At 43.5% G+C, this 27,556-nt stretch overlaps 1 protein-coding gene across 1 annotated transcript; it reads left to right on the top strand.

Annotated features, from left to right (window-relative positions):
- Positions 1–9,877: 9,877 nt before the first annotated feature.
- rnf146 (ring finger protein 146) lies at positions 9,878–23,061 on the top strand. The gene is made up of 3 exons (XM_078400166.1): positions 9,878–9,960; positions 11,195–11,258; positions 21,067–23,061. Exon 3 carries the CDS (start codon positions 21,068–21,070, stop codon positions 22,130–22,132), a length of 1,065 nt encoding a protein of 354 aa, XP_078256292.1. The 5' UTR covers positions 9,878–9,960; positions 11,195–11,258; position 21,067; the 3' UTR covers positions 22,133–23,061.
- The last annotated feature ends 4,495 nt before the right edge of the window (positions 23,062–27,556 follow it).

The following is a 27,556-nucleotide window of genomic DNA, read 5'->3' as shown; positions in this document are numbered from 1 at the left end:
AAATCTTTTGCAGTCGAACAAAATCCAACCCGAGAGAGAACATAGGGTTAATAGATTAAGTTTATCACCATAACCCAAGTTCAATAAAATCACTTCAAATTGTGGGGGGTCTGACTGATGCCTGGATTGAGGGACGGAAGGGGGGTGAGGGTGGGGAGGGGAGGGGAGTAGACGACCCGTGGACCCGTTGGGTTCCCGTTGTTACTAAAGGTTCTTTAGTAACTTGTCAGTTTCTTTGTTGAACTAAATTAAGGCACATGTTACAATCAAAACCACTTGAACAATTGGTTGGGCATAAAGCAGCCAAAACGGTACACGATTGCGCAACAATTTGAACGAAACACGACCCGTCGACCCGTTGGGTTCCTGTTGTGACAGCCCCGGGGCCGGGGGCGGGTGAGGGGGGGAGAGGAAAGGGGAGAGGGAGCCATTCACCCCGGCCACGGGCGGCCTTCGCGGAGGCTAGCAGCAGGAGAGCGGCCACAAGGCGCTGCCTCATATTCGTCCTGCTGGCGGCCATCTTCTTTGACTTTCTCTCTGCCGCCGCGCTGCACCATGGAAGGAAGGTCAGGCACGGGGCACGCCGGGATGGGCGCCGCTCCTCCCGGTGCTGCTGTGCAGGCGCGCCACCGTCGAGCCCAGCAACCCTCGCCCAACTGCGCATGTGCGGATACCGGGCCCGGCAACTCTCCCCCAACTGCACAGGCCCGGCTATCGGGCCCATTCACAGTATAAAGTTTATTAAAGTTTATAAAGTGAATTACTTAAAAAATATAATGAAACTTGATACTGCACACCACATGTGAATGGTGAGTAAGGTGCCCCTAAAATTGTTGCGCAATCGTGTACCGTTTTGGCTGTATTTCGGGGACGTGCATATGAGACTTTTAGAAATATACGGCAACCCTCCCCCAACAGCGCACGCGCGGAAACCCATTGGGTTCCCGTTGTGACGCAAAATGAACATGGAAGTATTAGATCAAAATGGTGATGTTTATTTTATGGGAGATGTGTCCGAAATACAGCCAAAGCAGTACACGAGAGCGCAACAATTTGAAATGGTTGTTGAGGTACATTGTGCAAATGCTCATGTGTAAGTATTAGTTATGAGATAACATGCCATTTAACCGTGGGGTTTTTTTGAGGATTCTCGAGTGTAGGAAAAAAAATTGTAAGCCAAAAGTCCAATCTTATAAATGACATCGTAACAGAATTTCAACGAGGCCCCAACCAATCTGGGCAAACTAGAAAATGAGAGCAAAACCAATCTACTTGCTGTCTGCCCAATGTTGCTCTCATTTTTCACTGACAACGCATCAGATTGATATTCTGCACACCATTCCATATCAAGGGAGCAAATTAGGCATTCTTAAGATCCACTGGGAATTTCATCCTTGAGCCCTTTCTGGGTCTCAGAGGAACTCTTTCATGACAGCTGGTGTGGAGTTTACTAATGGCTCAAATTACATCCCAATACATTCACTGACTCATTAGGCAATGCTTTAGAGAGAACTAGACCCGTTGGGCTCAAACCTCTCCTGCATTGGTGCAGCACCCTCTCCTTCCCCCTCCCTTCTCTCCCCCCCCTCCTCCCCCCTCCCCTCCTCCCCCCCTCCTCCCCCCCTCCCCTCCTCCCCCCCTCCTCCCCTCCTCCCCCCTCCCTCCTCCCCCCTCCTCCCCCCTCCCCCCCTCCTCCCCCCTCCTCCCCCCCTCCCCCCCTCCTCCCCTCCTCCCCTCACTCCCCCACCTCCTCCCCCCCTCCTCCAGCCCCCTCCCCTCCCACCCTTCCCCTCCCCCCACTCCATCCTCCTCAACCTCCTTATCCTCCACCCTCCTCCCCCACCCTCTCTGCTCCCCCCTCCCCTCCTCCCTCCCCTCCTCCTCCAAGGTGTTGCAGAACTCTCGTCGGAGAGAGGCGGAGAACTTCTACAAAGTAGGTATACCTTGAGGAATTTTGCAGTGGAGAAGACGCAAAGTGTGGGAAGGAACTGCAGATGCTGGTTTACACTGAAGATAAACACAAAATGTTGGTGTAACTCAACAGGACCGGCAGCATCTCTAGAAGGAAGGAATGGGTGAAGTTTCAGGTCGAGAGCCTTCTTCAGACTGAGAGTCAGGGATGAGGAAACGAGATATGGAAGGGAGGATGTGGTTTACTCCCCTATTTCTTCCCTCCCAGTTAAAGATTATGGATTCTGAAAAACAGAAAATCCTGGATGTTGTTTATGGATTTGTTGTTTCATTACAGCTTAATTCCCTTGTATACTTCCAGGGAACAAAAATATTGGTTCATTGCCATGTTGATCAATTGTGAGGGTGGAGGGGAGGGGGGAGTGGGGAGAGGGTGGGGGGAGGGGGGTGGAGGCTCCATTTCACGCTTCATTTTATGTGAACGGTCTGTTTTGGTCCCAAACCCTGTCTATTGCTTACTGGTATTTACATTCTCAATAGGTTAGGGTTACACATTAGGGGTAGTTTACAGAAGCCAATGAACTTGCATGTCTTTGGGATGTGGGAGGAAACTGGAGCATCCGGAGGGAACACATGTGGTCACACGGTGAATGTGCAAACTCATACAGATACAACAATAAATACAATAACGAATGGAAAAGAGCAGAATAGTACAAAGATTGTAGTGCAATCTGAAGAGGTGCAAAAATAAAATAAAATACTGAAGTGCAATAATGGAATAACTGAAAGGTTAAGAGGAGCGACACAGTGGTGCAGCGGTAAGAGTTGCTGCCTTTCAACGGCAGAGACTCGGGTTCGGTCCTGACTATGGGTGCAGTCTGTCTGAAGTTGTACATTCTCCCTGTGACTGCATGTATTTTCTAGGTTGCTCTGGTTTCCTCCCAATGACATGCAGGCGAGAAGGTTAATTGGCTTTGATAAGTTGTCCATCGGTGTAGGATAGTGTATGGTTGATCGCTGGTCGGTGTGGACTCAGTGAGCCAAAAGGCCTATTTCCACCCTGTATCTCTAAACTGAACTAAGTATGGGGCAGCACCTCTGGGAAGGGGGGTGTAAAAGAAGTGATTGGGTCAGAAATCTGATAACTGTGAGGGGGATATTATTCTTATGCCTTGACATCTGCACTTTTAAGCTCTTGAAGTGAGCGAAGGGCGGCAGGCATCCTTAACGATGCATCCAGCCTTCCCAATGCAACACACCATTAAAAAATGGACTGGATGAACAGTGATAAGCCTGTGATGATCTGGGCTGTGATTTTTCGTTACAGATGGAGATTCAGGTGGTCAAGTGCAGAGCAGTTGCCATACGAGGCTGAGATTCAACCTGTCAAAATACTTTTTATAGTGCATCTATAGAAGTTAGAGTAACACCTCATAGACATTTCAAATCTTCACAGATGCTCAATAAAGTAAATATGCTGATGCACTTTCGTAGTTACCACAACAGTGTGAAGGGACCAGGTTAGGTTGCTGGTGATATGGACGCTAAGGAACCTGAAGCTGTTGGCCATCTCTACAGCAGCTCTGTTCATAAAAACAAGGTCGTGTTCAGTGCTCCCCCCCCCCCCCCCCCCCCCCCCCATCCTTAGGCCAACAACCAACTTGATCAGTCTTAGTGTCATTAAGGGTTAGGTTGTTGTGCTGACACCATAATGCGACTTTTCTGATCCCTTTCATGTATTCCATCTCAATAGACAATAGACAATAGGTGCAGGAGTAGGCCATTCGGCCCTTCGAGCCAGCACCGCCATTCAATGTGATCATGGCTGATCATTCTCAATCAGTACCCCGTTCCTGCTTTCTCCCCATACCCCCTGACTCCGCTATCCTTAAGAGCTCTATCTAGCTCTCTCTTGAATGCATTCAGAGAATTAGCCTCCACTGCCCTCTGAGGCAGAGAATTCCACAGATTCACAACTCTCTGACTGAAAAAGTTTTTCCTCATCTCTGTTCTAAATGGCCTACCCCTTATTCTTAAACTGTGGCCCCTGGTTCTGGACTCTCCCAACATTGGGAACATGTTTCCTGCCTCTAATGTGTCCAACCCCTTAATAATCTTATATGTTTCGATAAGATCCCCTCTCATCCTTCTAAATTCCAGTGTATACAAGCCTAGTCGCTCCAGTCTTTCAACATATGACAGTCCCGCCATTCCGGGAATTAACCTAGTAAACCTACGCTGCACGCCCTCAATAGCAAGAATATCCTTCCTCAAATTTGGAGACCAAAACTGCACACAGTACTCCAGGTGCGGTCTCACTAGGGCCCTGTACAACTGCAGAAGGACCTCTTTGCTCCTATACTCAACTCCTCTTGTTATGAAGGCCAACATTCCATTGGCTTTCTTCACTGCCTGCTGTACCTGCATGCTTCCTTTCAGTGACTGATGCACTAGGACACCCAGATCACGTTGTACGTCCCCTTTTCCTAACTTGACACCATTCAGATAATAATCTGCCTTCCTATTCAATCTCAATGTTGTTGATGATCCAGCCAACAAGAGTGATATCATCGATGAACTTAAAGATTGAGTTTGCACTGTACTGGGTCATGTGCTCGTGAGTGTACTAGGAGTAGAGCAGGACATTAAGCACGCAGCCCTGAAGCCACGGATGTTGGGGATCAGGATGGACAAGATGTTATGATAAATTCCACTCAGTATTGTGGTGCTGAAGGCTGAGCTGTAGTCAACGAATGGCTGTTCTCATTGTCAAGGTGATCCAGAGCTGAATGTAATGCAAGGGGGATGCACGCCTCCATAGTTTTTTTTTCTGTACGGAAATTAAAAGGAGTCTAGATTGTCCAGAAGACTGGCACAGCTGTGGTCCATTACCAATCATCTAAAGCACTTCATTACAGTCAATGTTGGAGCAAGTGGGGTGTGGGGGGAGAGGGGGGATAGTCATTAAGACAAGTCACTTTATTTTTTGGGCAAACTAGAGTAATAGAGGTTTCCTTGAAGCAGATGGGGACAGTAGACCGAGGAAGTGAGAGGTTAATGATGTTGCCAGTTGATTAGCACACAATTTCAGAACCTGTCCAGAGACTCCATCCAGACTGGCTGCTTTCTGAGAATTTGCCCTCCAAAAAAGCCATTCTGACTTCTGTCATCAAAACATATGGCACAGTGGCAGCGAGTGATGAGGAACGAGCCTTAATGGTACTTTGTTTACCTGTTCAAAACTGGCATAAAAGGCAGTGAGCTTATCCACTGCTTATCAATAATGATTATTGCTGCCAGAGATGGCCCATGCTTTCAGTTTGTAACCCATGATGGCATTCAGGCCCTGTCATAGTCACCGGATTGAATTGACGCATAGCTCGTTTTGGAATTCTCGCTTGGCATCCCTGTTAGCCTTGTGGAGATTGTACTTAAACTTGTTATACAGTATGGTGTCATCTTTTTTTGAAAGCCTTAGATCTGGACTTTAACAGAGAGTGAATCTCCATGTTTATCAAAGGTTTCTGGGATAGGATAGACCCTAATTGTTTTGTTTGGTATGCAGTTGTCAACGCCTTTCTTGATGGAACAGGTGGTGACCGAGATGTACACATGTAAACATGTTCCCTATCCACCGATTCAAGGCAGTCCTCAACAAAACCCAGAGCCTCCTCAGAGCATTGCTTTATTAATCTCATCATTGGTGCATTGCACTTCAATCTTTGTGAAATAGCGGGAGCAGCATCGACAGATGTTCAAACGAGCCAAAAAGGGATCAATCGATAAGTAAACTACCTGATGGTGTACTAATGGTCTAGAACATCAATGACACACTGATGGTATTTGGGACCTACATTTCTGAAGTTTGCTTGATTAAAATAATCGGGGATGATGAATAGGGCATCAGCATTTGTTGTATGAAGAGAGTTGACAACCGAGTATAATTTGCGGCAATAGGTTGGGATGGTATGTTGATTGTCAACAAGATGGGAGAGATGAACTCCCTCAAAAGATAAAAGGGTTGGCTTAACTGATCAGGTTTTCCACGTCAGTGAAGCAGAATTGACCCAAGACCATCACATCTGTGCACCACAAACTATTGACTAAAAAGCAGATGCCTTTGCCCAATCCATTGATAAATGGAGAAACCCGTAGTTTGTATTGCAGGGTCACTTGTGTCAGGGGAGAACCATTTTCAGAGAAACAAACACAGCAGTTTGAAGAAGGGTCTCGACCCAAAACGCCACCCATTCCTTCTCCTGAAATGCTGCCTGACCCGCTGAGTTACTCCAGCATTTTTTGTCTATCTTCGATTTTAACCGGCATCTGCAGTTTTTTTCCTACTGCAGTCCCTGATCTCCCTTTGAAACAGCAGCATTGCTCTGATTTTCGTTTATTTTCAAGTGAGGTGTTGTATTTTGGGAAGTCTAACATAGGCAGGACCTTCCCAGTGAATGGCAGGGCTCTGGAGAGTGTTGTAGAGCAGAGGGATGTAGGAGTGCAGGTGCATGGTTGCTTGAAGGTCGAGTCCCAGGTAGATAAGGTGGTCAAAAAGGCTTTTGGCACATTGGCCTTCATCAGTCAGAGTACTGAGTATAGATGTTGGGAGGTCATGTTGCAGTTGTATAAGACAATGGTGAGACCGCATTTATTATTGTGTTAAGTTTTGGGCACCATGTTATAGGAAAGATATTGTCAAGTTGGAAAGGATACAGAGAAGATTTACGAGGATGTTGCAGGGACTAGAGGATCTGCGCTATAGGGAGAGGTTGAGTCCGCCGGGACTCTATTCCCTGGAGTGCAGGAGAATGAGGGGTGATCTTATAGAGGAGTATAAAATCATGAGAGGAATAGATCAAGTAGATGCACTGGTCTCTTGCCCAGAATAGGTGAATCGAGGACCATAGGATATAGGTTTAAGGTGAAGGGGAAAATATTTAATAGGGATCTGAGGGGTAACCCAGAGTGCTTAAGGAAGTAGCCTCAGAAATAGTGGATGCATTAGTGATAATTTTTCAAAACTCTTTAGATTCTGGAGTAGTTCCTGAGGATTGGAGGGTAGCTAATGTAACCCCACTTTTTAAAAAGGGAGGGAGAGAGAAAACGGGGAATTATAGACCAGTTAGCCTAACATCGGTAGTGGGGAAAAATGCTAGAGTCAGTTATTAAAGGTGTGATAGCATCACATTTGGAAAGTGGTGAAATCATCGGACAAAGTCAGCATGGATTTATGAAAGGCAAATCATGCCTGACGAATCTTATAGAATTTTCTGAGGATGTAACTAGTAGAGTGGATAAGGGAGAACCAGTCGATGTGTTATATCTGGACTTTCAGAAGGCCTTCGACAAGGTCCCACATAGGAGATTGGGGTACAAACTTAAAGCACACGGTATTGGGGGTTCAGTGTTGAGGTGGATAAAGAATTGGTTGGCGGACAGGAAGCAAAGAGTAGGAATAAACGGGTCCTTTTCGGAATGGCATGGCAAGGCTCAGTGCTGGGACCCCAGTTATTTACAATATATATTAATGATTTGGACGAGGGAATTGAATGCAACATCTCTAAGTTTGCGGATGACACGAAGCTGGGTGGCAGTGTTAGCTGCGAGGAGGATGCTAGGAGGCTGCAGAGTGACTTGGATAGATTAGGAGAGTGGGCAAATGCATGGCAGATGCAATATAATGTGGATAAATGTGAAGTTATCCACTTTGGCGGCAAGAACAGGAAAGCAGAGTATTACCTGAATGGTGGCCAATTAGGAAAAGGGGAGATGCAACATGACCTGGGTGTCATGGTGCACCAGTCATTGAAAGCAAGCGTGCAGGTACAGCAGGCAGTGAAGAAAGCGAATGGTATGTTGGCATTCATAGTAAGAGGATTTGAGTATAGGAGCAGGGAGGTTCTGCTGCAGATGTACAGGGCCTTGGTGAGGCCGCACCTGGAGTATTGTGTACAGTTTTGGTCTCCTAATCTGAGGAAAGACATTCTAGCCTTAGAGGGAGTACAGAGAAGGTTCACCAGATTGATCCCTGGGATGGCAGGACTTTCATATGAAGAAAGACTGGATTATTCCCGATGTTGGGGAAGTCTAGAACCAGGGGTCACAGCTTAAGGATAAGGGGGAAGTCTTTTAGGACCGAGATGAGAAAACATTTCTTCACACAGAGAGTGGTGAGTCTGTGGAATTCTCTGCCACAGAAGGTAGTTGAGGCCAGTTCATTGGCTATATTTAAGAGGGAGTTAGATGTGGTCCTTGTGTCAGGGGCTATGGAGAGAAGGCAGGTACAGGTTACTGAGCTGGATGATCAGCCATGATCATATTGAATGACGGTGCAGGCTCGAAGGGCCAAATGGCCTACTCCTGCACCTATTTTCTATGTTTCTATGTAACATTTTCACACAAAGGGTGGTGGGTGTATTGAATAAGCTGCCAGAGGAGTAGTAGTTAAGGCTGGGATTATCCCAACGTTTAAGAAACTGTTAGATAGGTACATGGATAGGAGAGTTTGGAGGGAAAAAGACCAAACACAAGCAGGTGGAACATGTTGACCGGTGGGGTAAGTTGTGCCGAAGGGCCTGTTTCCACACTGTATCGCACGTCATAGTCATAGAGTGATAGTGTGTAAACAGGCCCTTCGGCACAACTTGCCCACACCGGCCAACATGTCCCAGCTACACTAGTCCCACCTGCCCGCGTTTGGCCCATATCCCTCCAAGCTAGAAATTTTAGCTTGGGATATGGAAGGATTGGAGGGATTTGGTCAGCTCGAAATTTGCTGGAGTTTTTCATGACAGGTTGAATAGTGAAATTGAAATTGTCAATTTTGGCTGAGAAAATGAACAATAACGTGTTAATTAGCTTGGGATATGGAATGACGAGAGATTGGAAAGATTTCAGATGCTGAGGGATCTGGATGAACTCGTTCATGATTTGCAAAAGATTAGTATGCAGGTAGTGTGCAAAAATAAGCTAACACATTGAATACAATAAAGGGAGTTTATGCTTTAGTTATAAAGGATATTGTTGACGACACCACATTGGAGAGCTGCGTACAGTATTAGTTTATTTGGTTAAAGGGTATAGATTGGAAGATAACGTACTGCTGCACTCGAGTTGTAGTTGATTGTTTTCATGTATTATATTATCTGATTTGATTGGATAGCATGCAAAACAAAGCTTCTCACTGCACCTCAGTACACATTGACAATAATAAACCTAACTTAAAGATAAACGATTAACAAACTGGAATGGGATTTCTGACTTACGAAGAAAGGTCAGACAAGTTCAGTTTCTACCTACCACTGTTTAGAAGACAAGAGGGTGATTTGATTGCCTAAAAATAAGACCCACGGCAGGGTGAACATATGGTGGATGTTTGGACGATCTAGAACAATAAATTTCTGTTGCACACAAAAGGACTTTTTAAGACTGCGATGAAGCACCTTTTTTTTTATCGAGGTTCTGTCGGAGGAACCTTCTTCCTCAAAGGACAGTGGAGGAAAAGTGAATACAACGGGGGCAAAAATAGTGAGATTATTGACAAACCAGGCTACTGGTGCTAAACAGCAACAAGGAATTAAGGTTAGTGTCACATCAGCGATTATCGCGTTACACGGTAGAACAGGGACCAAGCGGATTCCGTCTGCCGCTCGTTTGTAGGCGGATGATTGATTTAAAGGAAAGCTGCAAGCTGGTGAAAAAACAAAATAATAGGCTGCTGGGGCACGACTCCGCCTCTTTTGTTCTCCGAAAGCAACGCAGCCACTCGTTCACGCCGACGGTGCACGACTGCCCCTGAGACCAGGCACCGCTGCGAAATGCAGCACCAAGGGGGGCACGTCCTCCCTCCCTCCCTCAGACGCGTTGGCGTCATCGCCATCGCGGCCTCACACGCCCGCCCTGCGGAGCTGACGTGCGGAAATCGCGACAGCGCTGCAAAGTGCGCGGCGGAGTTGGTCCGGCGAGGAGGAGGGGGAGAGGGAGAGGGGGGATGAGCGGTGTGGTGTTGCTCGGCGGCGGCGGGCGGACGTGCGAGGCCGCGCGCTCTGGGTGAGTAACGAACCCTGTGACATCGGGCCGCGCACCCTCCCCATTGTGAGTTCATAAAGACCCCTCCCGGCGCCCATTGTCGCCGCGCAGCGAGTCCCGGGGCCACTGCGTTCCATTCGAACGTGTTGGCTCCGGCCGAGAGTTCCTGTCGAGCGCGGTCTGGAGCTCAGCTCCAAACCCCTTGTATCCGAGCGACGGACAGAGTCAGCAACATTGGAGGCTGCCCTCCACCATCACCATCCCCATCCTCTCTCTCTCCCCCCCTCTCCCTCTCCCCCCTCCTCCCCCTCTCCCTTCTCGATTGGTCGGAAGCCTTTCCCTATCCAATACTTTAGTGTCAGCCTCTGATGTTCACATCGCCCTAGTAGGTCTGGCCGATTCGTATGTAGGAACCATTCTCTTGGCCAATCTTCGACCAAAAGGAACCGAGCACGTTACCCGGCTTCGTAAAAACCTATTGGCCGTGGCCCTCAGTTGAAGTACTGCCAGTGTTCTGTTACGATGTTCTTATAGTTCATTTTCGAGCATTAGTTGTCAATTAAAAGTTCCCCAGCGCCCACAGTTGCCTCGGTTACCCGTCCTCCATTCTGCAATTCTGTAGAGATGTTGTTGTTTTAATACAGAGTCACAGCTACATCTGTTTTGGCGATATCAACTTCCTACCAAGTGGTTCAGATCTTTTTATTTTTCCTCAACATGGTTAACAGTATGTTCTCAACATGGTTAACAGTATATTTTCCTCAACATGGTTAACAGTATGCCTGTTCATAGCGGTACTTCAGTTTTGAATTTTTATCCCCCCCAAAAAAATTGGGTTACATCCAAATCACCGGTGTTACCCATTTGATGAAAGATTATCTGCCGCTTTGTCATTCAGTATAATGGTTCCATCAACACATTTCCCCTGTCCATTCGAACAATCAAATGAAGCTGTTCTGTCCATGACCCTCTAATTTACCTCAGTCAACTCCCTCCCATTCTTATCCATACATAAGAAATGCAGCATTTGCCACCACATAAACAGCCTTTGCAGATAAAACATTTGCAGTGTACCTGTTTTTTTTACATTACCATTCTTTGTCCGCTCACCTTTTTGTTATTAAACTCTTGTGCTTTACATCCTCCAAGTTGCATCTAAGCTCCCTCCTTTAACTGCCTCTGAACTTAAGCAAATTTCTTACATTTCAAAATTTTCCCTGCTCCTGAAACAATACTCTTGTTTGTTTCTCCACAGATGCTGCCTGGTCTGCTGAGTGTTTCCAGCACTTTCTGTTTCTATCTGTTCTCGTACTTTTCAGGTTGGTTTATTTAGCCATTGTTTTCGGGGCGTTGGCGAGAGGGAAAAATGTTTAGACGTTCTCCTTCATTTATGGATTTTTCAAGAGACCACAAAATCCTTACTTAAATCTCTCAGCTCTTTGCCCATTAATTTTTGGGTGCTAGAGCATGAGATTTAGTGAATCTAGAACCTGGACATCTGTCTCTGCATCTCTAATGCACCATCAGCCTCTTGCTCGCACTCAATCTGTAGCTCTTCACTTTGGACTTGAAAGTATTCACAGTTGCTGTTAAAAGATTTGTCATGGAAGAGGTTTTGGAAAAAAGATTTGTGAGTGTTGAGATCTTGCTTGCTTTCTGTCATTTAAAATAACAAAAATAGAAATCTAGTATTTGGATAGGTATTAGGAAATTATTAATTGAAAATAGATTTTTTAAAAGATTTGACCAAAATCAGAGGATGACCAGTTACTTGATTGCTTTTGTATGCCCATTTGAGTTAAATATGGCTGAAGGTTCTGATATTTAAACCTTAATCCAGCCCTATTTCCACCTGTTCTTATCAATCCCAGTAAAGAAACTTTACAATTCAAATTTCGAGGCATAGGTTTTTCCGTATATGCACTTTAAGTAGCAAACCACCCATTTTGCATTCTGTCCTTTCCTCGCCCCATCTTTTCTTCCCCCTACCAGTCTTCGACTCCCTTTGCATTGCCTACACTACCACAGTGATCCAAAGATGCTGCTAATGCCGTTGAACTTCTGGACTGAAGTTTATTTGGGTCTGGTGAGTAGGGAATTGGAGATCAGGGAGGCTCACCAGCATGGAAACAATGTAAGGTATCAGGTCTTTTGGTGTTCACATAAGTGTTTAGAACTTAAGAGTTTTGAGATCTATGCAGTATGGAAATAGACCCTTTGGCCCCATTTATCCATGCCGGCGCTCTTGCCATTCCGGTCTCATACATTTTATATGAATTTGGCCCATATATATCCTTCTAAACCTTTCTTATCTATATCTATGCAAATGTCCTTTGAAAGTCTTAATTGTATCAATGTTTTACATCTATTTCGTCATTCCCCCACCCCAAATGAACGTTTGAAGAGCCCTACTATAAGATTTTGATCAGAGGCCTTCCTCCTTTGCTCTGTTGATCTTTTGAATGCCTGTTATAACTTTTTTGAAGGCTGCCCTATTTTCCCCAAATTGAATCAAGGATTATTAATTTGCAGTAACCTGTTCCTTTTCACCGCACCTCATTTGAAATGTGGGGAACGAGTAGTGAAGCCATGTTGCCTTGTGCTGTAATTTATGCACTTGTTGCTGCAGAAGCAATTACACATTTGGCCATGAGACCTTTACTCTGGAAAATGCGAAAGAGACCCAGATAAAGTCAGAAATCCCAAGCGAGGGCCAAAAAAAATCATTTCATACAGGTGTTTTCAGATTCACATTGGTCAGAATATCAGGCCAGAAGACAAGTTTGTAATTTTTAAACAATTGTGATTGGTTGCAAATGTATATTTATTGGAGTTTGATTTGCGAGGGAAGCTTTACTTTAGTTAAAAGGCTTTTTCAAAGTAATTTGTTATTGAATGTGCCTTACTTGCTGGTCTCAAAGAGTAGAATTTCTTGGACCATGGCTTGAATTTTGTTTAAGTTATTAACACAAAATATGTTTCTAAATGTATATAAACAACATGGATCTTTCAATTTCATAACATTTTTAACAAACAATAGTATTTTCGAATCACAGGACATTATCAAGATTAATAAAAAGTTGTTAGTATATGTTTCAGTTCTTTGTGTAGCACGGCTGAGGCAAAACCCTTACGTAATTTACTGATTTTGTAGCTCTGCTTTGGTTTGCTCATTTTTGTTCAGTTTAATTGTAGCTTGTCCTTCTGAAGAGACATATTTATTGCTTTTACAGTAGAAGAAACATGCATGATGTCAAGTTTAATTGTGAATACATTTGAGTGGAGGGGGAAGGAAGCTGTTTCATTGATTTTTCCTTCCAAATTTGAATCGCCTTTATTTAAATTAAACATGGTGGTCCAGGCACCTTGGAATTGTGACGTGTTAATCGTTAAAGTAGTCACCACACACAGAAGCGTCTTACCCTATTTTCATTCAAATATTCTCATCGCTTCAACTTTTGTCTCAATTGATCTTGCTCTTAATTGTCGACATGCACCCATTTATGTAAACTGTCATTTTTGTAAATTGGCGTTCACTCTCATAGAAACATAGAAACATAGAAAATAGGTGCAGGAGTAGGCCATTCGGCCCTTCGAGCCTGCACCGCCATTCAATATGATCATGGCTGATCATCCAACTCAGTATCCCGTACCTGCCTTCTCTCCATACCCCCTGATCCCTTTAGCCACAAGGGCCACATCTAACTCCCTCTTAAATATAGCCAATGAACTGGCCTCAACTACCTTCTGTGGCAGAGAATTCCACAGATTCACCACTCTCTGTGTGAAAAAAACTGTTCTCATCTCGGTCCTAAAAGACTTCCCCCTTATCCTTAAACTGTGACCCCTTGTTCTGGACTTCCCCAACATCGGGAACAATCTTCCTGCATCTAGTCTGTCCAACCCCTTAAGAATTTTGTAAGTTTCTATAAGATCCCCCCTCAATCTTCTAAATTCCAGCGAATACAAGCCGAATCTATCCAATCTTTCTTCATATGAAAGTCCTGTCATCCCAGGAATCAATCTGGTGAACCTTCTCTGTACCTCCCTCTATGGCAAGAATGTCTTTCCTCAGATTAGGAGACCAAAACTGTACGCAATACTCCAGGTGTGGTCTCACCAATGCCCTGTACAACTGCAGCAGAACCTCCCTGCTCCTATACTAAAATCCTCTCGCTATGAATGCCAACATACCATTCGCTTTCATCACTGCCTGCTGCACCTGCATGCCTACTTTCAATGACTGGTGCACCACGGCACCCAGGTCTCGCTGAATCTCCCCTTCTCCTAATCGGCCACCATTCAGATAATAGTCTGCTTTCCTGTTGCCACCAAAGTGGATAACCTCACATTTATCCACATTATACTGCATCTGCCACGCATTTGCCCACTCACCTAACCTATCCAAGTCACGTTGCAGCATCCTCCTCACAGCTAACACTGCCCCCCAGCTTCGTGTCATCCGCAAACTTGGAGATGTTGCATTCAATTTCCTCGTCCAAATCATTAATATATATTGTAAATAGCTGGGGTCCCAGCACTGAGCCTTGCGGTACCCCACTAGTCACTGCCTGCCATTCTGAAAAGGACCCGTTTATTCCTACTCTTTGCTTCCTGTCTGCCAGCCAGTTCTCTATCCACATCAATACTGAACCCACTGTACCGTGTGCTTTAAGTTTGCATACTAATCTCTTATGTGGGACCTTGTCGAAAGCCTTCTGGAAGTCCAGATATAACACATCCACTGGTTCTCCCTTATCCACTCTACTAGTTACATCCTCGAAAAATTCTATAAGATTCGTTAGACATGATTTACCTTTCATAAATCCATGCTGACTTTGTCCAATGATTTCACCACTTTCCAAATGTGCTGCTATCCCATCCTTAATAACTGAATCTAGCATTTTCCCCACTACCGATGTTAGACTAACTGGTCTGTAATTCCCCGTTTTCTCTCCCTCCCTTTTTGAAAAGTGGGGTTACATTAGCTACCCTCCAATCCTCAGGAACTACTCCAGAATCTAAAGAGTTTTGAAAAATTATCACTAATGCATCCACTATTTCTGGGGCTACCTCCTTAAGCACTCTGGGATGCAGTCTATCTGGCCCTGGGGATTTATCGGCCTTTAATCCATTCAATTTACCTAACACCACTTCCCGACTAACCTGGATTTCACTCAGTTCCTCCATCTCATTTGACCCCCGGTCCCCTGCTATTTCCGGCAGATTATTTATGTCTTCCTTAGTGAAGACAGAACCAAAGTAGTTATTCAATTGGTCTGCCATGTCCGTGTTCCCCATGATCAATTCACCTGTTTCTGACTGCAAGGGACCTACATTTGTTTTAACTAATCTTTTTCTCTTCACATATCTATAAAAGCTTTTGCAGTCAGTTTTAATGTTCCCTGCCAGTTTTCTTTCATAATCTATTTTCCTTTTCCTAATTAAGCCCTTTGTCCTCCTCTGCTGGACTCTGAATTTCTCCCAGTCCTCTGGTAGGCTGCTTTTTCTTGCTAATTTGTACGCTTCATCTTTTGTTTTGATACTATCCCTAATCTCCCTTGTTAGCCACGGATGCACTACCTTCCCTGATTTATTCTTTTGCCAAACTGGGATGAACAATTGTTGTAGTTCATCCACCATGCGATCTTTAAATGCCTTCCATTGCATATCCACCGTCAACCCTTTAAGAATCAATTGCCAGTCTATCTTGCCCAATTCACGCCTCATGCCCTCAAAGTTACCTTTCTTTAAGTTCAGAACCATTGTTTCTGAATTAACTAAGTCACTCTCCATCCTAATGAAGAACTCAACCATATTATGGTCACTCTTGCCCAAGGGGCCACGCACATCAAGACTGCTAACTAACCCTTCCTCATTACTCAATACCCAGTCTAGAATAGCCTGCTCTCTCGTTGGTTCCTCTACGTGTTGGTTTAGAAAACTATCCCGTATACATTCCAAGAAATCATCTTCCTCAGCACCTCTACCAATTTGATTCACCCAATCTATATGTAGATTGAAGTCACCCATTATAACTGTTTTATCTTTGTTGCACGCATTTCTAATTTCCTGTTTGATACCATCCCCAACTCTACTACTACTGTTAGGTGGCCTGTACACAACTCCCACTAGCGTTTTCTGCCCCTTAGTGTTTCGCAGCTCTACCCATATCGATTCCACATCCAAGCTAATGTCCTTCCTTTCTATTGTGTTAATCTCCTCTCTAACCAGCAACGCTACCCCACCTCCTTTTCCTTTCTGTCTATCCCTCCTGAATATCTCCTTATTCCTTAGCAGGTGAATTGCCACCAGTAACTTGTCCTGCACCATTGTTTCCAATATTTTCTTGGCCCCATCTTGTTGTTAGCAACAAAACCTAAAATACCACTTTTCAGAAGTGGGTCGTTCCACCGCCATGTGCCTTTTGAAAGTCTTAATTGTACCTCCATTCTTCCCAATATCAGGGTTGTTAGATGGCTTCAATTGCATACAGTACTGCATGAGTAAAACGTTTTCTTTGAAGCTTGGCTCCTCTCAACTAGAGAGCCCAAGTTGGGCTCCACCGGCAACTGGAGAGTATTCCTGAAGTACTATATACCTCATTGGACACCTTCGGACTATCTTTGATCAGACTGTACTGGCTTTATCTTGCACTAAACGTTATTCACGTTATTCCCTTTAGCATGTATCTACAATGTGGATGGCCCAATTGTAATCATGTATTGTCTTTCCGCTGACCGGTTAGCATGCAACATAAGCTTTTCACTGTACCTTGCTACACGTAACTATAAACTAAACTTAACTCAATTATGTTATATTCACTATCAATATCAGTAAATTTGAGCCTTCTCCCCGTTAACAGACTTATATTTATTTTCTGAGTAGCTGGCATTTTCTCTGCACAAATTCTGAGATCATATAATTTTCAGCATTAACATTGTACAACACCACCCCTTCTTGGTTTACCCAACAAGACTCTTATCCTTGGTTTCAAAACCTAATTTTCTGCCGTTAAACTTTAGTGCTGCAAAATCCTTGCTGCTCTTATCCTAACTTGCATCCAAGTCCCAATTGCAACTTAAGTGTACTAACCGATATTTCTTTGACCATGCTTATTGAGACTGTACTATATCAAAGTTTGTTAGATTAAGCCTTTGTAAAAAGCTTTGCAATGTTAATGCTATAATTGCAACTTGTTGATGATATCTGCTGAAAATTATGGCTGCCTAGTTTCCCATCGCATGTTGTTTTATAATGTCCTTTTCCATGCTCTTCACTAGTTGCCAAATGCCCTCGCTGCCTCAACAGATTTGGGGATTTTTCCCATTGGTTTCGCCCGGATTCCCTAATTTTTAAACATAGTACGGGCAGCATCAACTCCACTTTCATTTCACTTGCATTCCTTCTTTGAACAACAAACATCCAAACTTTGTTTTCTCCCTGTCAATCTACTTTCCATCCTCTGTAATTGTTTTTAACCAGATGTCTGGATTTTCCCCCTCATAATGTTTCAAGAAACACTACCGGAAAATCCACATGTGCCACAGTACTAACTTCCTTGTATTCAGTGGGTCATTTCTCTCAAAGTCCTGTTTCCATGCTGTATCTTTCGATCAATTCAAACTATAGGTTTGCTTCAATAATACTTTGAGTTAGAATTCAGAGTCAGAATGAACTTCATTCAATTAGTAACTTAAGTCTTGTCACTGCGACTTCTTTTGTAAGGTCATAAAGATGCTGCCAGATGTATCATTTTATATTTGTCATAAATTTCTACAGTGCAGAAATGGGATCCTTGGCAGGCCATACCCATGCTGATATTTTGCCCTTCTACACTAATGTCGATTAACTAGACTAGGTCCCTTTGGTAGGGATTTCAAGATATCAACCACTATGGTTGCAAATTCACGGTTTTATAAGGTTTATTGTAGATAATCCCCTTTTTGAAAAGGTTATGATTGTATTTCTTGGAGTTTTCAAGCAATTCTGTTGATTGTTTTAGAATTTGATTATTGTCTTGCACCTGAAGAAAACCTTGCCGTACAGAATCCTCATGAAATTCCAGAGTTTTAAATTTTAGTTGAGTTTAGAGATACAGCCCTGAAACGGGCCCTTCGACCCACCGAGTCTGCACCGACCATCGATCCCGGCACACTAACACTATCCTACACACTAGGGACAATTGAACATTTATACCACGCCAATTAACCTACAAACCTGTAGTCTTTGGATGTGGGAGGGAACCGAAGATCTCGGAGAAAACCCACGCAGGTCAGGTCAAGCACCCATCGTCCGGATCGAACTTGGGTCTCTGGCGCTGTATGGCAGTAGCTCTACCACTTCGCCACCGTGCCATCCATGATAAAAGTTGGATATTAAAATGTACTCTGAAGGAATGTCTCCAATAATGCCATTATTTCACCCTACCCCCAAAATAAAATAACAACTAAAGCTCAAAAGAAGTTGTGAAGTTTTGTACAGGACTGAATTGTGTGTTTCCTAGACTTCAAATAATAACTATTAAAGATCATAGATTCGAGTCCTTGCACAAAACCATTGGAAGGACTGTTATCTTTTGGTATCTTTTTAACCTCTAGCAATGTCATCTGTTTACATGTAAGAAGACTATTTATTTTAAATATAAATGCCGCGAGAGTGTTGAGGCAAACTAGAAGCTCCATATTGACACGTAGAAAATAGGTGCAGGAGGAGGCTATTCGGCCCTTCGAGCCATCACAGCCATTCATTGTGATCATGGCTGATCATTCACAATCAGTAACCTATGCCTAACTTCTCCCCATATCCCTTGATTCCACTAGCCCCCAGAGCACTATCTAACTCTCTCTTAAATTCATCCAGTAATTTGGCCTCCACTGCCCTCTGTGGCAGAGAATTCCACAAATTCACAACTCTCTGGGTGAAAAAGTTCCTTCTCACCTCAGTTTTAAATGGCCTCCCCTTTATTCTAAGACTGGCCCCTGGTTCTAGACACCCAACATTGGGAACATTTTTCCTGCATCTAGCTTGTCCAGTCCTTTTATAATTTCATATGTCTCTATAAGATCCCCTCTCATCCTTCTAAACTCCAGTGAATACAAGCCTTGTCCTTTCAATCTTTCCTCATATCACAGTCCCGCCATCCCGGGGATCAATCTCGTGAACCTACGCTGCACTGCCTCAATTACAAGGATGTCCTTCATCAAATTAGGAGACCAAAGCTGTACACAATACTCCAGATGTGGTCTTACCAGGGCCCTATACAACTGCAGAAGAACCTCTTTACTCCTATACTGAAATCCCCTCGTTATGAAGGCTAACATGCCATTAGCTTTCTTCACTGCCTGCTGTACCTGCACGCCAACTTTCAGTGACTGGTGTGCAAGGACACCCAGGTCTCGCTGCACTTCCCCCTTACCTAACCTGACACCATTGAGATAATAATCTGCCTCCTTGTTTTTGCCGCCAAACTGGATAACCTCACATTTATCTACATTATATACTGCATCTGCCCACTCACTCAACCTGTCTAGGTCACCGGCAACCTCCTAACATTCTCTTCACAGTTCACACTCCCACCCAGCTTTGTGTCATCTGCAAACTTGCTAGTGTTACTTCTAATTCCTTCATCCAAATCATTAATATATATGGTAAATAGTTGCGGCCCCAACACCGAGCCTTGCGGCACTCCACTCGCCACTGCCTGCCATTCTGAAAAGGACCCATTTACTCCTACTCTTTGCTTCCTGTCTGCCAACCAATTCTCTATCCATGTCAACACCCTACCCCCAATACCATGTGCTCTAACTTTGCTCAACAATCTCCCGTGTGGGACCTTATCAAAGGTTTTCTGAAAGCCCAGATACACTACATCCACTGCCTCCCCTTCTTCCATTTTACTTGTCACATCCTCAAAAAATTCCAGAAGATTAGTCAAGCATTATTTCCCTTTCATAAATCCATGCTGACTTGGACTTATCCTTTTACTGCTATCCAAATGCACTGTTATTACCTCTTTAATAACTGACTCCAGAATCTTCCCCACCACTGATGTCAGGCTAACTGGTCTGTAATTTCCTGTTTTCTCTCTCGATCCTTTCTTGAAAAGTATACTTGTATAACTGATTGGAAAAATATAGAATATTAAAAATTTAGCATTTTTGTATCTACATTGCCATAAGTTACAAATGGGAAGCATTTGGGCATTAAATTTAACTTCCCTTGAAACCGTGTAGATTTCAAAATGCTCTTCCGCAACTAAGTTTTCCTGTGATATGAGAAAAAATGTAGAAACTATGAAAGGTTCTTATGTGTAAAAGGTTCCTTTTATTTCTAAATGACTTCCACCAGACTGCATTTTCATGATAACCTCAGAATCCCATTCCAAAATTCATTTATTTCCTGATTTTTATTATTATTGCACTCCTATAAACTGATTTCTCTTGTTGATAGAATTATATCCATCTAAGTGCCTAATTACAGTTCTGCCCTTCTAATTTCTAACACATAGCATTGAAGATTTCATCATAGGTAGTTGCTTGAACCAAATGTTGTTTTATACCTTCAAATGTTCATTGTGAAATGACCTTGATTTCTTTCTGTAGGAAAATAACTGCAGATGCTGGTTCAAAAAGTATCACAAAATGGTGGATTAACTCAGCAGATCAGGCAGCATCTTGGAGAGAAGGACTGGGTGACATTTCGGGTCGAGACCCTTCTTCAGACTGATGTCAGGGGGGGCGGGACAAAGAAAGATAGGTGGAGACAGGAAGACGGAGAACTGGGAAGGGGGAGGGGAAGAGAGGGACAGAGGAACTATCCAAAGTTATAGAAATCAATGTTCATACCCCTGGGCTGTAAGCTGCCCAAGCAAAATATGAGGTGCTGTTCCTCCAATTTCCGGTCGGCCTCACTATGATACTGGAGAAGGCCCATGACAGAAAGGTCAGACTGGGAGACTTTTGTGATACCTTGATCTCTTTCTAATCACACTATTTCCTGGAAGAAATAGAACCAGATTTCTCTAACCCCTTGTGGTCTGTGCGATTTCATTGAGGAAGTTGTTTGTATTGTTTATCTCTTAACAATGTTGCATTACTGATGCAAAGCCTGTGTTCTTATTTTTAGGATGGCTAGCTGTGGGGATGTTGATCATGCATCAAACATGATTCCAGGCGGAAAGAAGTTAAGTGACTCCTGCTCAAGCACGACACCAACCCTGACTGTACCAGAATGTGCTATCTGCCTTCAGACTTGTGTTCATCCTGTTAAATTGCCATGCAAACATATCTTCTGTTTCCTGTGTGTAAAAGGAGCATCCTGGCAAAGCAGACGGTGTGCTCTTTGTCGACAGGAAATCCCTGAAGAGTTCCTGGACAAGCCAGCTTTGTTGTCCCCGGAAGAACTGAAAGCGGCAAGCCGAGGCAATGGGGAATACGCTTGGTATTACGAAGGCACGAATGGCTGGTGGCAGTACGATGAACGTACAAGCACAGAGCTTGAAGATGCTCATATAAAGGGCAAGAAGACAATTGAAATGTTGATAGCTGGATATTTGTACGTTGCAGACTTGGAGAACATGATTCAGTTCAGACGTAATGAGCACGGCCGCCGTAGGAAAATGAAGCGAGACATATCAGATATTCCCAAGAAGGGAGTAGCAGGTCTCCGGTTAGACTGTGACTCCAACTCATTAACTTCGGAAAGAGAAAACTCTGCAGATGGAGCTGATAGCCTAGCTGGTGGTCGATCTGCATCAGCGTCAACACAGTCCTCCGTTTCCATGATGAGGCCCCCAGTTAGACAGGCAACCTCCCTAGCTGATCAGCCAGTAAGTCCACTAACACCTTCCCCAGATGTCAATGTGTTGCTTGTGAACTCCCTCACTCAGTTGCAGCTCAGTAGCCATGGGATGAGAAGGAATCGCAGAGGAGAGGGGGAAGAGCAGAGCGCAGTTGGAGTGTCGTATGATAATACTGAGTCTGCCACTAGCACTGACACGGAGGATGAGAATGCCAGCCCGCTACAGGATTCTTCAGCCAACACCCTCGGTGGGCAAATACTAATTTCTCCAAACGATGAGCGAGAAGATGAGATAGCAGGAGGCGAGCCTTCTCCAGAAGGAGCATCTAGCGGTGGTATCAGAGCCAGAGAGCAGCATCCTGATGGACAGTGCACTGTAACAGAAGTCTAGACCCTGCTGACTTCATTTCTTAAAAAGAACAAAACAAAATCATAAGAGATTAAGGGTGACTGAGGAATGTAGAATTTCTCGACCGGAATTGCACTCAGATTTAAATTTAAACCAGAACTAAAATTTCATTTACATAATTTTGGCATGACTGCCATTTTTCTTTTGCAATTCATAGGTTTCTTTAATGTCAAAATTGCACGTTATTGTGGTAACATTAATTTTACTTTGTGCTTTAATATTGTGTTGAATTTCAAAATGACTCGCTCCATTTGCATGTGGTGTGTTAAATGTGACATCTGAGTTCATTGCAAACACCAGTTGTGCTGGAGGCCTTTCATTCTCCTTTTTAAAATGTAAAATGCCTCTTGTGAATAAAAGTCATTTTCCTGTAAGAGTCCACTGGTTTTATCGGACAAAGGAATTTGGGGTTTTCTCCCATGTAGCCAACCATGAATTTTCATTTTTGTTTTGTTTGCTTAATTTATTAGTGCATTACTGCAATTCCCTTTCAATATTATTGTAGTTGAGGCTGGTAATAGCTGTACAAGTAACACTATGTACATGTTGACATTCGGTGAAGTGTTAGACACGTAGAAATAGTTGAGTTCAAATTTACATTATTCTGACGACAGTAACAGTCAAATAAAGCTCAAGGGTTTCTTTAAACTTGTCTTCACGTGGTTTTCTGCTTTGTACACATTTTAAAACCAAAACAGCAACTTAATTATGAATTAGCAAAGGACATAGTTAACACACTGCTATAATTTGCATTGATGCCATGTTTTCTCTCTAACTGATCTTTGTTATTTGGTTTTGATGTGGAGGTTATAACCGATTTGTTACAGGATTGGTTTATCCAAAATTAATGTTTTTAATGATATTTTCCTCAGGCTGCACCCCAAGGAAAATAAACCAATGTTGCAGATTTACAGATGGCTTAAGCTCTTGATTTGATATCCACGTATTAAAATTGACAGATTCTATTTCCTACAGTCTGGTAATCTTAGCTGAAGCTAATGAGCATGGTTTTCTTCATTGATCAGAACTTTTTTACTGGAGTTAATCAGTGGCTAAACTGAAAAATATGCTGCAAGGCAGAATTAAGCGCAGAACAATGGGTTTGATGTCAGGCCAATCTCTCGATTCAGTAAGTAGTTGGGTCGGTCGGAAAGATAGGAATTGAATGGGATAGATAAGGTGGATTTGTGGAATCAGAATTAATAGCTTGGCAGTTTCAGAAATAAGGTAAATCCCCTGTGTGTCGAAGCCTACTATATCCATGAATGGTCCCTGTCACCTGTCACCAAATTGTAGTTCCTAACTTTTAATGACAACCAGGAAACAAAAAAACACATTAGTTTAGCATTGCAAATAGGAAAGGTGAGAAATCATTAGGAATGCACTGCATGACACCCAAAGAGATAATATCTAATTGGATTTTTAAGTTGGTTGAATCGGGGACTCGTATCAACATTATCATTGAATTGCAAAATGGTGCTGCACAAGATTCTTCCACAAAACGCAACTCTGAGTGGAAACATTGAGGTATATTGACAAGTGGGCTGGGGGAGATATTGGAGAAATAGTTACAGATGAGAGGTCACCAATTTTGTACTGCGGGGGTTGCTGTGAAGACTTGCTCTTATTCTAGGGTATTGGTAGAAAATTTATGGATGACAGAGATCTGAGGATGATGGGTGATCTTGGCCAAGGCAGGCTATAGATCACCCGGCCACACTAGTTCTGTTATCTCACACTCTCACCCATTTCTTGCGCATTAGTGGCAATTTTTTAAATATAGAAGTGAATTAACCTACAAATGCACATGGCTTTGACATGCGGGAGGAACCAGGGAGAGTGCAAACTCCACACAGACAGTACCCAGGGTTGGAATTGAATCCAGATCTCTGGAGCTGCGAGGCTGTAGTGCTGGTAGAGCCATTAGTGATGTGGCCAATGTAATTAAATAGGGCATGTCAGAGATCAGTTGTGGCTTCGACTGCCTTTTAGAGGTTGAGAAGTAGTGACTTACCTAGGGAGCTATGGACCTGGAATAGGCTGTTATCTGCAGTGAATCCACATTTGCTGAAATTTTTCAAGCAAAATGTGAACCTTTTTTCTGACAAGCAAACATTGCTGCTTACAAAAGCGATAACTTCCTGTGCCAGGGGGGGGCTTGATCACTTCCAGGTGTTTTAAACAAATGTTCTACACTTGTGACATTAACAGATTTTCTCCAGAGATGCTACTGATCTGAGTATTTCCAGTAGTTACCTGTTTTTATCTTTTGCCTAATTTCCTCAGAATATATGGAAATTTGTTTTCCCCTCATTCTTTGTAATTAGGAATCATGGAAAACTTAAATTTGAGCTTAACACTTACACCCTGAACCAGTGCACTTTGCCCAATGTACATTATCTGCAATTATCAATACAGCAACGTTCCAAGACTTCAACAGTACTTAGCTGTATAACCTCTACTAATTAGTGATTTAAAAACAGCAGGATTACAGAAGTGTGACCACCTGCAAGCTCCCTCCCTCCAAGTCTTGCAACATTCCAATTAATGTTCAGGATCAAAATGCTGGAACTTTTTATTGTCATCAGAGAGACTGCACTGGTTCAAGGTAGCAGTTTCTTAGCTAGTTTTATTTTGTTAAGGCTGTGGTGGAAAAGGGCAAGAAATGCTGGCTATCTACATCCACCAAATCGGGGGGGAAAAATGGCCGAAAGGTGATAAAGAAAATAAAATAATTTGCTGTTTGATTTAATGCTGATTTTTAGAGCTGCAGCTGGAAAATATAATGGAGTATAGTGGGGTTGACATTTTTGTATGAAAGAGACAAGTGATTCCTTTTTGACTTCTACAAATGGGAACTGGAGTTGTACTTTTTTTCAGATCTTCATGACTGCAGAGGACCTTTGACTGATTAAATTTGTGCGATATGCCAACTCTGAGACCGAATCCATTCCCTTCCTTTCTCCCTTCCCCCCTCCTTATTCTCTTACACATCCCTGTCAACTCCATCCTGATACTCCTACTACCCACTTACACAATATCCATGTGATTTATGCACTTGAGTTGCACTAATTCTCACACGTTCAGACTCGTGCATATAATTATGTAAATCAGGCAGTGTCCTGGGACTTGAAAAATAAAGATGGCACTGGTTTTGTTCCCAACACGAGTGTACTCGATCCTTACTTCTCCGACTAATATGTGCTGAGTTTACCTTTATCGTAAGAGGGCACAAAACAAAATATGGTGTCAGAAAAGGGATTGAAAAGTTGTGAAACAAAATGATTAGCAAAAATGGTTTCAGGAATTAGTGTTTCAACGCTAAACGACTGGACTAGCTGCATGCAGGTATGCAGGACAGAGTGCACACAAGGCTAAGACAGTGTGTAAATCAGTGCTGTGTGGATCCAGGGACAGATGAGAGAAAACACATCTCTCATGTTTTTGAGAGACAGCTATTTTGTCGTATTTGGAACAACCGAAGGCTGTGTTTTCTTTAAAAGCTGCAGAAGCAGTGTTGAATACAGCAAAAGCTGCAGAAGCAGTGTTGAAAGAGCTGTGTATGGAAAACGGTCTTGAGAAGGCTGTTCGAGATAAGCTGTACTGAAAACGACCAAGGAAGACAAACAAGGGACCTTGGAAATCTCAAATTTAATTATTTGAATTCTAACTTGATAAAATATACTGAAGTACGATTGTTTACCATAGAAACTTGAAGGAGACCCCTAAGATCGCGCAAGCTGTGTGTGGAACAGAAAAAATAAGTGTTCTAGTTTTATAATTTGAGTAATAAGATATTAGTGTATATTACACTAATAGAAGATATTAACGAACATGGCGCAGTCGTCAGGCGTATAGCTGAACATTACAAAAGCTATTGAGAGCGACGGGATACGCTGATATCTCAAAATGGCGCAGACGTGGTTCCACCACCCAACCTAAAGTTCAGAGAGAACAGGGTAGAAGAGTGGAGAATGTTTAAACAAATGTATGAAAACGATGCAATGATAACAGAACTAGATAAGAAGGAGACAGGGTATCAAAAAGCAGTATTCCTGCATACTGTTGGACCGCCGGAAGGACTGCAAATCTTCAATACCCTGACGTTCAAAATGGTAGCAGATGGGAGGGATGTGAAAGTCATCATCGACAAGATGTATGAAAGATTCATTTTCAATAAAAGAGACTAGAAACCAGGTGAAAGCATTGAATTGTACATTGCAGAGCTGAAGGAGCTTGCTAAGACATGAAAATTCTGCAATTGCCTGAAAGACAGCTTCATTCGGGATTGCATCATCCTTGATATTGCAGACCAGTAAACTAGGAAGACACTCTTGCAGAAGAGGAATCAGAAACTGCAGGATACTATGGACATATGCAGATCCTCGGAGGTAACAGCGACAAGAATGCAGATCATCGAAGAAGAACCGACAATACACAGGATGGGACGATATAAACCAAAGGAAAAGAGGGTTGACGGATCCAGTCAAGTGCAAGTTCTGTGCGAGGACGCATAAGCGCAGGAAGGAGGAATGTCCCGTGTATGGGAAGGACTGCAAGAGATGCAGATGACAAAACCACTTCGCCTGCTGCTGCAAGCTGAGGAAGGAGAGCACGCAGAAACGGGATCTGCACTAGGTCGTAGACACCTGACACCGTCCATTTCCAATGCAGCGTCTGAGTTGCATTGAGGTCAATGCAACCGGAACCAATTCCTCCTCAGGCCTATTCGCTGAGATGCAGGTCGGCACAGAAGCCATCAAGTTTCAGATTGACTCTGGTGCCAGTGTTAATGTGATTCCCAAAGATCTTGTCCCCAACAAAGAGGACATTAGACGAGCAAAAATCGTCTTAAAGATGTACAACGGATCCAATCTGCTGGCGGAAGGTAGGACGAAAGTCATACTCCGGAGCAAGATGAACAACAAAAAGTACTGTGTTCACTTCATAGTGGTAGAGGAAGGCTGGCTTACACCACTCCTGATTGGCAAAGCTGCACAAAGACACACCGAGAACTTCAAGAGCATGAATGCTATTAGCGAGGCCGACTCATTAGTCAAGAGCTACAAAGATGTCTTTGACGACGAAAGACCTGGGAGATGCCAGGCAAGGTCAAATTGGTAACGCAGAGGATGTGACATCATCAGTGTTCTGCAAAGCCGGTACCTGTAGCCATGAAAGAGAAGTCAAAAATGGTCTCATGAAGTTGGTCGAGCAGGACATCTTGACTCAAGTCGAAGAACCAACTGAGTGGTGTAGCAGGCTGGTCGTTAGAGAAAAAGGACATCACAGAATTGAGGTTCTGCATAGATCCTAGACCCCTCAAAGTCCTGAAAAGGGAGATCCACACTCCCTAAGCTGTCCAAGGCGAAGGTTTTCTCCAAATTCGATCAGAAGTCAGGATAC

The sequence above is a fragment of the Rhinoraja longicauda genome, chromosome 5, assembly GCF_053455715.1.
Source record: "Rhinoraja longicauda isolate Sanriku21f chromosome 5, sRhiLon1.1, whole genome shotgun sequence".
NCBI lineage: Eukaryota > Metazoa > Chordata > Chondrichthyes > Rajiformes > Arhynchobatidae > Rhinoraja > Rhinoraja longicauda.
This window is presented reverse-complemented; position numbering and strand designations above follow the sequence as displayed.

What these genes read in the sequence shown, in the direction of transcription:
- rnf146 (XM_078400166.1), top strand. Translation starts at nt 21,068, where the DNA reads ATGGCTAGCTGTGGGGATGTTGATCATGCATCAAACATGATTCCAGGC.